Below are 13,750 nucleotides of genomic sequence, written 5' to 3'. Positions count from 1 at the left end.
TTTTAAAACTTAAAAAAGTAGGGTTACATATTTTTGAATAAATGTTTTGTATCATTAGTTTTTGTATGTGTTACTTTTATTTCAGCTCTCATTATTTATCATTTTCTACCAAAATTAAATGATTTTACTTTTTATGTTTTCTATCTTATATGATACAGCTTTAAGTGCACGTTTTTCTAGTTCTTTGTTCTTTCTATACTTTTCCTTCCTTTCTTTTCTTTCTTTCTTTTTTTAATTTTTTATAAAAAGTTTATTTTTATATTCTCTTTAAAATTTCAAAATGATTTTATATAAGTGAAATTGTAAAGAAAGATTTGTTAGAGACACATTAATAGTCGAAAGTTTTTTTTTTTTTTGGCATTGTATAGCAACCCTTAAGCATTTATTTTAAGTGCAAAGATATGTTAGGTTTGTAGAAACTTACGTTTAATCTTTCTGAAATCATTATTGTTTCCCAAGATTAATTTTCCTAATAATGTCCAGTTTCAGGAGGCAGAAAGCTCAGAAACTGATACAAATGGCACAAATGCTTTATGGCATGCTACTGGGAAAACTCTTCAGGTGTTACAAACAACTACACAAACAACAAAAGCAGCTTTAACATCAGTTAAGAGTACAAAATTTTGGAAAGATGCTGTCAAGTAAGTGAGATGATTTTGGCGGATTTTGAACTATAAAAATAATTAATATCAGTATACATAAGTTTAGTTTTTTGTATCTTCAACTTGCATGAATATTTTCAATGTCTTCATTGGTGAATAAGTTTCTTTCCAACTTTTTTTTTTTTTTTAAATTCATTGTTTGCTGATGATTTTAAGGATATTAAGTACTCAATGCTACTGTGTTTTCTTTAATACAATATCCCTTTTGTTTTTCAACCTCGGGGCATTGGAAACTGCTTTACTTTCTGATATAATGAGAAACCTTTGAAATTTTTTTTAAAACTATACTGTTTTGAAATTCCTAAATATTTATTTCTCATAAAAAAATTTCATAATAATATGTGTGATAAATGCTAAAATTTGAAAGCATTTTATACATTGCCTATATTTCAAAAAGTCAATTTGTTAACTTAAGTTATTTAAGAGTCCTAAACGTACATTGCAAATTACAAGGCTCTTCAAGTTTTTCATACCTCAATCGGTTGTTCTTGCTAAGCATAAGATTTTTTTACGTTCATCTATTACAAATTTGTGATGAAGTGGTTTATTACATTCATTCATTTTTAGAAAAACATTTATTTATCATGATATTTATTTTAAGATGTATCAGGAAACTGTCTATACAGTATTAAACTTCACATTCACTGCACAAAAGGAAATATATTCACACCTTTTTTGTTTATTACATTCATGCATTTTTAGAAACACTTTTATTTATTTATCATGATTTTTATTTTAAGATGTATCAGGAAACTATCTATACAATATTAAACTTTACATTCACTGCATGAAGGGAAATATATTCAAACTTTTTTTTAGTTTTTTACAAAAACTTCAGACAAATATGTGACATATTTTCAAAACATGTCTTTAGCTAATTTTGATAAAAGGAACATTTTAACTATTAATCAGCTCAATTTTTACTTAAAGCATTCTTTTCTTCTTTTGATCATATTCAAAATGTCACAAAAGTTGCCTACAATTTTATTTTGCTTTCTTCATGATTTCTTTTCATGCTGTCTTTTACCCATTTTAACATCCTGTATATATTTAACTCTTTTTAAAGATATTTATCCCAACCATCTTTACTTTTTTCGCTGCTTTTTTCTACTGTGGAAAACGTATTAACTTCTAATGAATATTGGTAAGTTTAACACAGTAACTTGCTAATTTAGTTATGTGCAATAAAATCTGTAATTTTTCTCTCCTTTTCCACTTCTGTTTGTTTAGTTATATCTTCTTCAAATATTTTTCCCTTTTTTGTCAATGAACTTTTTTTATTCAATGCAATGCATTCTATAATTCAGTCATTTTTTTATTGATTTTATTATGTCTATTTCTTGTTAAATTGTCATTTGAATTGGGGATAACATTTTTGATTGTTGGTCTAAATTTTCAATAATTCCTCTTGCATTGAGAACTTAAATTTATATTTCAAGGTATAAAGTTTTTTCTTTATTCTAAAATTTCTTAAACTTTTTTTTTTAATGAGGAGCAAAAATATTTATTTCATTCTGTCCAGACTCAAAAACAAGCAAATCAATATCAGATAATTAAATGTAAAATGAACTCGCCACTAATATTCTAGTGTTTATTTTTCAGCTAACTATTTTAAAATGACAGAAAATGTATAGTATTTTTTGGTACCTTTCATTATCAGCCCAAACAATTTCAAGGTTTCTCAGTGTATCACAAACTAGATTTTATGTTTAGAAAAACAATTGTTAGTATATTTGCTTTAGAAATAAATGTGAGTATTGAATAAAACTTGAGGGCTCGACCGATGGCATTTTTTGGCCGATGGGCCGATGCCGATTGTTGGCCGATTGTTCAAAGATGGCTGATGGCCGATTGTTTCCCTCCAAATGGCCGATTGCCGATGGCCGATGCCGTTGGCCGATAGCAAAAAAAAGTAAGAAAAAAAACTAATTTAAATTCTGATACTTTTAATTAAAATTATGTTTTTCGCAATCACAAGTTGTGCCAGGGCCCTACTCATTGGAGTTATTGTTTCTAGAAACTGCTCCTGTCCCCCCAAACCAGCCCCTTCTACTGGGCAGTTACGTGTGTATAGTTGTGTGTGTGTAGGTGCACATGCATGTGTGGGCTTGTGTGTGCATAGACCTGTGCATACACGTAGGCGTGTGTGTTTCTGTGCGTGTGTAGTCGCTTGTGCATGTGTAGTCTTGTGTTTGCATAGACTTGTGTATGCACATGGGCGTGTGTGTGTATGTGTATGAGCGTGTGTAGGACATAGACACCACCAACCAGGAGAAGCGGATTTCGGGGCACATTGCTCAGAACCAGAGGAAACGCGCCTGCAGAGGACAGTGGGCGGGAGTGCTATAGAGGGAGGCGGAGGGAGGAGGCAGAATAAAATCAGTGTAACATCAAGGACAGTCAAATGAGAACAATAAGCAATCGTGATTGCGCAAAAAAACTAACAGAAATAAATTGATAAGATTGTCAAGGATTTAAAGAATCATAGATTCAATTCACTTTACTTCCTTTCTACGAATAAGGAATTGTAATCACAAAAAAGAAAAAAAAAATCAGATTTCGATCTAAATTTCTATTTTAAGCTCACCCAATTTAAACTTCACATTTTTTTCGGCACATCTGTACATGCATTTGTACCTAAGAACATATAGATGACCGAACTAGCCATTTTGAATGCCTCCTTAGTTAATTATCGCAAATTCTCTTGTGATGTCTTCATGCCTGCAAACTTGCGTCACTCAAAAACGTTATGAAATAGTAAGTTGAAAACTCATACGTACGCGTTATGATCTAAAAGTTCAAGGACAAGTTGTATAAAACCTTACCCTGAATAGTTCACATTACCGAAGTACATCTATCTACAAAATAGTCACCTTGAACGACTATGCACTTCTGCGAACGTTTGTATAGCTTTTATAAGGACTCCTGGAAGATATTTATTGCAACCTCCTGTAAGGCCTCTTGCGCTACTGCTTTAACTTCATTGTGGGGAAGAAGGCGACTTTCACGTTGAGGATGCACGGTTCAATTGGTCAATACTCTGATATGACAAACAAATAACATAACGTTTTGTCGGACTTAGCTCCGTATGACTTTTACCTGTTCCCAGTTAAAAAAAAACATTTGCATGGACGCCGCTTTCTTCCGTCAGGAGAAGGTAAAGCTGCATCACAGAAGGAAGTGAAAAATGGCTTCCAGAAGTGTTTCCAAAAGTTATAAGACACTGGCAGAAGTACATAGTCCGTCAAGGTGACCTTTTGAAGGTGGATGTGCTTCGGTATTGTGAACTATTCTGGGTAAGGTTTTATACAGCTTGTCCCCCGAACTTTTGGAGATCGTAGGGGAAACTGCTGTACCCATGGATGGTTGTACCTACGGACGTTGGTCGGGAAATTCTGGGTATTGTCGAGAGAGATCCTAATTGGGGTTCAAAGTGTGTGTCACAGCCCTCTCCAGTACCCCAGGAAGTTTCAACGCCATCAAACGAACATTTAAGATTCTATCACATTTTTTCTGTTTTAGTAGGACCTAAGTAAAAAAAAAACCTGACCAATTTCTTTCTTTTCATCCGTCATGGATTATTCGTTTTTGTTGTAGGTATCATGATTTCCTATATTTTGAACGTTTTGTTTCTGATATTTAATGTTGTAAAACTGTGGTTCTGTCAATGTGACTGGCTTGCAAAACCAAAATGGCGTACCTTTGTAGCCACGGACAGCAATTTTTAGTCTCCTTGGGTCACACCTGAGTCTTCTTACAATGTGAAGTATCTCAAAATGATGCCTTGTCATCAACGTCCGAAATTTGCTTTCCACAATGATGATGAATTTGAAGTAAGGCTTGAAGATATAATGTTAAGTAACCTTCACCTGTTGTAGGATCTACAGACGGTCAATCCCACCTGTTTTCATTTGAAGTCAACTTTTACAGATTTTGTCGGTTTAATCTAAAATGAGTTTTTTTTGTGGTGGGTTAATTTTGGTTAAAGGTTTAAATTTGCATATAAACTGAAGTTATTATGTAGGTACATAGAAAGCAATACTATCATGAATCTAGTTATTATTTTTTTGTTTAAACACATAATAATTATTCATAACATCAGTAACTCTCTTAAGAGTAATGACTTTTTTAAAGAGTTCACTGATGTTAAAAATTAAGGAGAATTAAAAAAAGAAAAAACCTTTAATTAATTTTCAAAGTTTAATTTCTGTTGGATATTTTATTTAATGTTATTTTCAATGGATGTTTGAGGTATTTCAATATAAAATGGCTTATGAAAAGTTATTGAGTATAATTGAGTTCCTCAGACCTACCTATATATTATTTTTTTATATGTCCACGGGTACAAAGGCACCTGTCCGCGGAGTGAACGGGGTGTTGTACCCACGGACAAAAAAGATGGTTTTTAAGAAATCTTTTTTGAAGTTGAAAACTTTGAGATTTTCACCTGACAAATTAGATGATAAGTTACAGATTTTGCTAAAAAAAAATCTGATCGATTATCCATTCCCAGAGACCAACAAAAATTGAAAAGTAAATTTTGCCTGTCGGTACAGCAGCTTCTCCTACTACGTACATTCTGTATAGGGTGTAGTTATGCTTCTCCTTTTTTGACTGCTGTATGATGGAAGACAAAGAACAAGAGCCAAAAAAAAGAAAGAAAGAAAAAAAAGGGAGAAAAACAAAGAGACTGTTAAGTAACCAATTGATTTTTTTTATTTTTTTTAATTGAACATATATCAAAGATTTCAGTAATATTGTAATAATGTATGGATTTAGATACACTAAACTTAGTAAAAAAACATTAAATTATGTTGCTTAATCATTCAAAAAAAAAATAAATAAAACTATGAAACCGTCAACAAATTACGCAATTAAAGTGGAAAGATTGCACGTAGACATTTTTTAGTCATCAAATTAAACAAAAAAGGTAACAGATAAATTACTGTATTAAATCATAATAGGAATATTTTGATACTTATTTAAAATTTATGAATAGAAAAGTTTGCATTTTTCATAAAAGCTATAACAGTGACAAAAATTTTGCGGAAAAAAGAAATAGCCATGAAAAGAGTGAGGTTCTTAAAACGCAGCTACAATAAACAAACTCAATATTTACACCAAGTTAAAAACTGAATACATATACTACTTGATCTGATATTTGCACGCGTAATATTGAACAATTTGATTTTTTAATCTTTTATGAAGCACTACAAACAAGTTCAAATTAATTTTTTTCAATTTAACAATAATTTTCTGAAATTAAAAAAAAATGCATAATAGAAAATCCTTGAAACTTTTCTATAACATATTATTAAAAATATGATGAAAACGAAAATAACTGATTCATAATTTCATTGATTTTATATAAATACATAAAAATAGTTACTTACAACAGAAAAAAAATCGATCGCTATTAATGATGCAAAAAAGCTGGCGCATTACGAAATGTAGGTAAAACATGTATAAGAAATATGTAAAATGACATTTCCTGACCAAAATAAATAATCGCTAAATATTTAAGAAATGCTTGAAATGACAAGGGTGGATTGGGGGGGGAGGGGTCACCCTCTGATTTTGGAGCAACTCACAACATTAAACTTCGGCCTTATTTTTTTAGTACAGAACCGCTACCACCAACGCCTCAGAAGAGTTTCTGAATCTACTTCAGCACTTCCGAAGAAAAAATTCAAAAGTCCCTTTGATTTCCGAATTATGTCACCATTCAAAACGTCTTTAATCAGTTTCTTACATTAATGCTCTAAATTCTTTCCAAACAATAGATAAAGCTTGAAAAAAAAATATCTCTAATTTTATGAATGGTGTTAGTTTTAAACAACTAAGAAGTACAACTAGAGTTTAATTTCAGAAATTGAGGGAGTGGTAGAAGGGGCATGCAAGTGTTCTCGGAAATAGAAAAAAATAGTCGTAAAAAATAGAGTTCAAAATAATCATAAACATTGAGCAGAAAAACCCTTTTAAAACTTGCACCACAGTTTGTTTTGACGTGCAGTGGCGGATTTAAAATATAGCAAATGTTGCAATTGCGCGAGAGGCCCCATAACCATAGGGGCACCTAAGAGTTACAAAAATGCTTATCATAAATGTTTTACAATTTCTGTGATAGAGAAATAGGGCCCCAAAATGCATTTTGACGGGCCCCAAACTTGTAGCTCCGCCAAAGCGATACAGAAAAGACTGCATTACTGTGATTCATATTACAAATATCGAAAAATTAAAAATTACTGTTGGTTCAACGGGAATGTAACAAAATGAAACAAAACCAGTTTCGCCATCTCATTTGTTTCCATGGTCTCCAATTCGGCAATATATCAACAAATGATCGCCAGTCTGAGATGCTATATTAGTTTTCCATTGAAATAAGTAATTAATAGCCACAAAAAATCAGTAAATAGGCTTTTTAGAACACCCGATCGAAAACAAAAAGGGAAGTGCACAACTGGAACGGACAGCTTACCATTTTTGGGTTATGTATGACTTACGAGAGATACATACGTACGTCCAGCTGCAAGAAACAACGCAATTATTAACTTGTTCGGTACCTGAATGCAGTATTAAAAACTCTTTCAGGGGTGACTAAAATAGAAATTCCTACTGAAATTTAAGTAAATAATTTTATATGAAAACAATAGCTCCCTTTACTTTGTATTAAAAAGTAAAACAACAAAGGTCCTTTTTTTTTTCAAAAACATCGGCCGATTCCATCGGCTTTTCGATGCTTTTTAAGACTGATGGGCCGATGTTTCCTGCAAGTTAGCATTGGCCACTGATGCCGATGTCTAAATTGTTGAATCATCGGCGCCGATGTATCGGCCAGGCCGATGCATCGGTCAAGTCCTATGAAACTTAATTGAATTATCTACGAAAATGCAAAGAGCTTCATTTAATATATTCATAGATATAATTATCTGCTTATAATATGATATTGAATCCAGGCTTATCGCCGCCTCTGTTCTATACTTTGCTTTATTTCTTTCCCTTGCTGAAATATTTGTGAAGAGTAAAAACTTTTTCTAACGTTGTGCTAAAGGTCTCCCACATGAGCAGCAATAAGAAATAAGTGCCATAATAAATTACACAAGTTATCAATCTATGAAGGGAAAGAAAAAGAGAATATAAGAGTTAAAATGTGGTTTTTGATGCATGTTTCATTCCTTAAAAATAATGCCTTATAAAATTTGTTCAAATTACTTTCTCCTAGTAATACTTCCAGCATCAGTAACTTTATCTATATTGCCTTTAATGTTGAATGCCTTATAAGATTATACCTTGCTCAAATTTTAAGGCAGGAAATTGAAAAAAAAAAAAAAAACAAACAAACAAACAAAGAAAATGTGATATTTAAAGCTTGAATAGATTTCCTCCCTTGCTCAAAAAGCCAACTGAGAATTTTATTTTAAGTAAAAACATTATTGATGATAAGATGTGCTTGAGATGAGATTATTGCAGCTATACTTGATTGAGTTTTATCTTTTTCTTTAAAATTCTTTATTTCCTTATTTTTTTCACTTTGTTCAAAAATTGAAAAAGAAAAGAAAAATAGGGGTGAGAGGGAAAGAAAGGTTTGTCATTTTTTGCTCATAAATCATTAAAAAGAAAAAAAAAATCAGCCTCTTGTTATAAAAGTTAAGCTAAAGTTTTGGTTAAAAATCTTTTGTGGTAGTTGTATGTTTCATTTTAAAACAAATTTGATTTTTATAGCTGGATTCAACCACTTGGAATATCTTGGAAAGAAAATATGTCTGATATTGATGAAAATTGTAACAAAAGTTTTAACAAGCAAGGAATTTGTGATTTCTATTCTGGGCTAATTGAAAATTCTCATATCAGTAAAGTAAGTTCAGTATCTAATTAGTTTCTTTCAGCTCTGTAGTTGAAAAGAATGCAAGAGAACATCATACTCTTTAGTATTTGATTTGTAGTTGTAAAAATAATCCAAATTGTTTTCAAACCATACTTCTAAAAATAACAATGTCTGTTTGCTTTGTAAAATTTTAAGCTGACTAAGTAATCTAAATTGACCTTTATTTACCTAACAAAAACTACTCAACCATTACAGATGAGTAAGCCCCCCCCCCCCCTAAAAAAAATCCTAACTATAACGTTTTCTTAAAATATGCTTTTGAATGTTATGGAAATACTTGCTACTTTTTTTTTTGCAATGTATGCACCGTAAAATGTATAAAATGTAGAAAAGGAAGACAATGAAAAAGGAACACCTTCTACATTGATTTTGCTTTGTGTTGATTTTCTCTCAAGAATGCATATGCATATATCTATATTATCTATAATTGAGTAACTTCCCATAAATAGTTTATTTTTTATGTTGTTATATGCCTTAAAATAGCTTTCTGGTTTAAACAAATTGTCCAGTTATACATTAAAACTTGTTCTTTATTGTTACATGTTGTGAGTGTATTCATTATATCTTTTCTTACTGTGGCACTCTGTTCATTAAAATCTTTGCCATTAACTTATATTATTTAGTTCCAACTAACATTATTTTTATAATAAATGTTTAGGTAGTTGGTTGTGAGTTACTTTTTATTGCATGTTGATTTGAATCTGTGCATGAACTGAAAATTTCATTGAAAAAATGCTGTGACTAATTTATTGATGAACAATCCGTTTGTGCACTTCTAAGATACTTTTTTCTATCTGTTGGTTACTCTAGTCATTTAAATAATAGTGGCTGTTTTTGAGGTTAAAATGACTAATACCTAATTATTCTTTTAGTTAGAAGTTAACTACTTTCGATATGCTAGACCTGATTTTCCTCAGTCGCTGGAGATTGCTTTCTGTATATTTCGTGCATGTTTATTAGAAGATTTTTTGAAATATGAATCATCTAAGACTGCTGTTGAAAATCCCGGTATGACTAACATTCTAAAATGTATTTCTTTTTTTAAATCAAATATTTGTTAAGCTTTTTTTTTTTTTTTTTCAGTTTTTTCCTTTACCAAAAAACTTGATCATTGATCGAAGCCTTAAATAATTACTATTGATAAAAATAAATTTACATAAATTGGTATAAACTTTAAAAATAAATTTAGCAAATGTGAATGTTAATGAAATAGAATTAAAATAAATTTATGATCAGCTCACATCAGACAGAAAGCTGAACATTACTGCCTTGCAATTGGAAGTGATTCCCTGAGAGAATTTAGCTTTAGCTTATGAAAACAGAAATGCTGTTTTTATCTCCAAAGAATATCCTGTTATTTAGATCTTATTACATCTTTAAAAACTCTATTCACTCAGATGTATGTTTCCTGCAGAGGGCGTTTCTGAGTTATAAATAAGGGGAAATGTCATGCATGTATTGAATCAAAAGTGATCAGAAATGTAAACAAAGTTATGTTAGTGCTTCTAACAAAATGTGTCTCCTTGTTTAAATGTGCAAATGAAAAAAACATTTTAAACTTTAAACATTTAATAGGATTCTGTTCTAATATGTTGTATGTTCACTACTAGTTATGAGTAATTGCTGAAATTTGTAGAAGAGCTGTTAGTAAAAGCAGTAGTATGTTATGTTAACTTTTGGATTATGTTGTATTATCGTTTTTATTTAATATTTTTAATGCTAATTTTTTAATGCGTAATTATTCTTACATAATGTCTTTGGTTTTGTCCCATTTTATATTTATAATTTTACTACATAAAATTTAGCCCTTACAGAAAATTGAATCAAAACTTTAATAACCACAGTCAAAATAGTATTGTTAAGAAACTAACCTCCCCCCCCCCCACCCCTACCCCCCGTTTTGACTCAATTTCTTACTTTAAGGAGCTTTTTCTGCTCCTTAACCACTTTATGTGATTAGTATTTATAACTTTTACGTACTGCAGTTGATGTTTTTTTTTTACTCTTTTCTTTTTCATGGTATGAAACATAATACTGAAAAGCTCATTTTTTACTGTCGTTATCTGTTTAAAAGTCTTTGTTCTTTTCCAAAAATGCATTACTGGAGAGAGGAAATGACGAACAATTATATGTACGAGTATATGCAATGATATACTTGTATTTAAAAAATTTGTATAATGAATTCAAATAAAATCTAATTGTATTTTCTTTTCTAGTTATATTTGATATTGCAAGAGCCTTTTTATCAGAAGATTTAGTTTACAGCCTTTGTGTGCTTTTAACCTTCAAAGAGGTAAATAGATTTTCTTCAGTCTTCCTTTATCCATATATGTGTGCACGTATGGGCAATTCTCCAGAAAAATGTTATTTTGCATCCAAAACTTTTCAGTTTTTCATCTTTTCACATGTGTGCGGTTTGGCATTTTTTAGAGAAATAAGATATGTGTTTTTTTTTTTTTTTAACTGCAAAATTTCCAAAAACATCTTCCTTTATTTTAAGATATTGAAGTTAAATTTGTTAGTTTTATCAAAAGTGTCACTTTGCAATTTTGGTTTCCTATGCTTTCTTTAATCTTGATTCATGGATCAATTGGTTAATTAATATTTCATTAAGTTTATCATCTAAAAGCTTAAGAAATATGCTAAAAATGCTATAGTATTGATTATTTTTTTTAAATATTCATCAATTTTTCTAATGAGTTTCAGTTTAACATGTGGAATAAAGCATTCAAAGTTTTTAAAAAAAATTTCAAAAAACCAAGCATCTAAAATATTAGAAATAATGCACTTAGTAGGGTCTGGTGGGGTAAAGTGGTCATAAAATCGTATGTTTTCAACTTAGGTGGATAATAAATGCAACAAATTCTTTAAACACTTCAACTTTTTTTGTTGTTATTTTACATTGCATTATTAAAGAACACGGTACATTAAATTTTAGGAAGAAAAATATTGATTTTAGTAGTTTTATAGAACTTTCTTTTCCCTATGTTTTTATGACCACTTTACCCCATGGGGTGGGGGAAAGTGGTCATAGCATGGGGTAAAGTGGTCATAGTTAAAAATAGTAGCAAAACCATTATAAAAAACCCTAATACTTGTATATTTCAGTTGTTTTTATAATTACAAGTATATTCACGAGTACATGTGTACACGAATATATACGTGTTGTGTTATACACGAGTAAACACGTTCCTATATGAGTAGATACATGTATACATCAGATACATGCATGCACGTGCCTACTCAAGTATATACGTATAAATACGAGTATATAAGCATGTATACTTGATTACCTACAGGAGTCTATACGTGTCTACATGAGTACATACGTATCACATGTATATACGTGTCACGTATATGTACGTGTCACGTGTATATACGAGTATATACGTGTATGCACTTGTATCTTGAGAAAATACGTGCATACTTGAGTATATATGTGTATACTAGAAGTATATACGCACATATAAGTGTACGTACATACATATACGGGTGTACACGAGTTAATTCGTGGATACATCCAGTGCGTCTGTGTGTCTACTCACGTATATATAATATGGAAGCACGAGTATATACACATGTACACGTGTACACACGATTATATACCTGTATAGACGTATATACGTACATTATCGTGTATACACCAGTATATGTATGTGTACACGAGAATATACGCTTATATACATGTCGGCCTACAGAGTGAATCTAAGCTCTTGGGCAAAAATCAAAGGGGTGTGAGAGGGGAGGATAGAAAGATAAGAGGAAGAAAGATAAGAAGCAAAGAATCATAAGGAAGTTATAATCACTGACGTGCTACATGCACACAAAGCCAGGAGGCAAAGCAGGGCACAAATTTGTTTCACACAGATGATTTTACCTAACATTTTAGTTTTTAAGAAATATTTAGAGCAGTTGTTGAAAGTTATGGTCCGTAGTAGCTCTAATACACGCATCGCAACAAAGGCGCAGCAGCTGATGAAAAATTTTCAAAAGTCTCGTTTTTGCAACAGAGAGGGATCTGTAAATGCGACGCATGATGTTTTTCAGCTAAAGGCCGTAAATTTCATCAATCAGTTTAAAACTTTCTTAAGTCCTAAAATGTTGTGTAAAATTGCATTTGTGTAATATATATATATATATATATATATATATATATATATATATATATATATATATATATATATATATATATATATAGAAATTTGTGACTTTTTTTGCATCCATCAATTTCTCACTTTGCGTGCATGTAGCGCGTCAGCATTGTGTTTGTGACCATATGTTCCTTATTAACTCTTACTTCTTCTCCTCTCCTCTAACACCTTTTATTAATTTGCTCAAGAATGCAAACTCAACCTGTACACTTTTATATCATATGCTTGTATGTAAGTGTCTACTCGAGTACATACGCGTATATACCTGAGTATATAAGTGTTCTTATATATACGAGTATAAGCGAGCATATACGTGTATAGTAGAATGTATAGCTGTGTGGATAAAAAATATTTGCAGATACCCATATATGTATTTATTGGCGCATTTATGTGAATACGTCTATGTACATGTCAACACGAGTATATATGCGTATAAATATACGCATATACTCGTATATTTAACCCCGTTTACTGTAAAAACAATACATATTGAGTAAAATTAATATTTAATTTGTATCTGCCTTATACCTAAAGATTAAGTGACATTAGAAGAACAATATTCGTTAAGCCTAATATTATGACCACTTTACCCCATCTTACTTAAATTGTTCTAAAAAATTATCTAAAATATATTCAGCTAACTGCTAATGAGTAAGAGTTCTTGAGAAATGTAGGAAGCTTCTTGTACAGTCAATCTGTTCCTAATTCTAACAAACAAAATTTCCCAAGGATGTTAAAATAGGTGTTTAGATTTTAAAATTTTTCATGTTCACGAAAAATATTTTTTTTACCAAAAAAAATTTTTCCAGTTGTAAAATTTTGTATTAAAAATGTAGTTTCTAACTGCTTTACTCTAAAATAAAAGTTTCACATTCATTCGAACGTTTATTTCCAAGCTATAGCCATTTATTTGACGTATGACCACTTTACCCCATTGACCACTTTCCCCCACCAGACCCTATCATTTTTTCCTCAGTCTATCATCATTAAGCACAAAGTTATAACTTTTGATCTGGATGGTAATGACATTTTAAGGTACTTCTACTTTATAA

At 30.8% G+C, this 13,750-nt stretch overlaps 1 protein-coding gene across 1 annotated transcript in view; it reads left to right on the top strand.

Annotated features, from left to right (window-relative positions):
- LOC129224800 (NBAS subunit of NRZ tethering complex-like) overlaps nucleotides 1-13,750 on the top strand; it is a 148,290-nt gene that overhangs the window by 75,241 nt on the left and 59,299 nt on the right. The window contains exons 30-33 of the mRNA XM_054859349.1: nucleotides 484-641; nucleotides 8,385-8,517; nucleotides 9,420-9,555; nucleotides 10,764-10,840. Of these exons, the coding sequence (XP_054715324.1) occupies nucleotides 484-641; nucleotides 8,385-8,517; nucleotides 9,420-9,555; nucleotides 10,764-10,840 (504 nt within the window). The remainder of the gene's footprint in view (nucleotides 1-483; nucleotides 642-8,384; nucleotides 8,518-9,419; nucleotides 9,556-10,763; nucleotides 10,841-13,750) is intronic.

This window comes from Uloborus diversus, chromosome 6, assembly GCF_026930045.1.
Source record: "Uloborus diversus isolate 005 chromosome 6, Udiv.v.3.1, whole genome shotgun sequence".
NCBI classification, from domain to species: domain Eukaryota; kingdom Metazoa; phylum Arthropoda; class Arachnida; order Araneae; family Uloboridae; genus Uloborus; species Uloborus diversus.
This window is presented reverse-complemented; position numbering and strand designations above follow the sequence as displayed.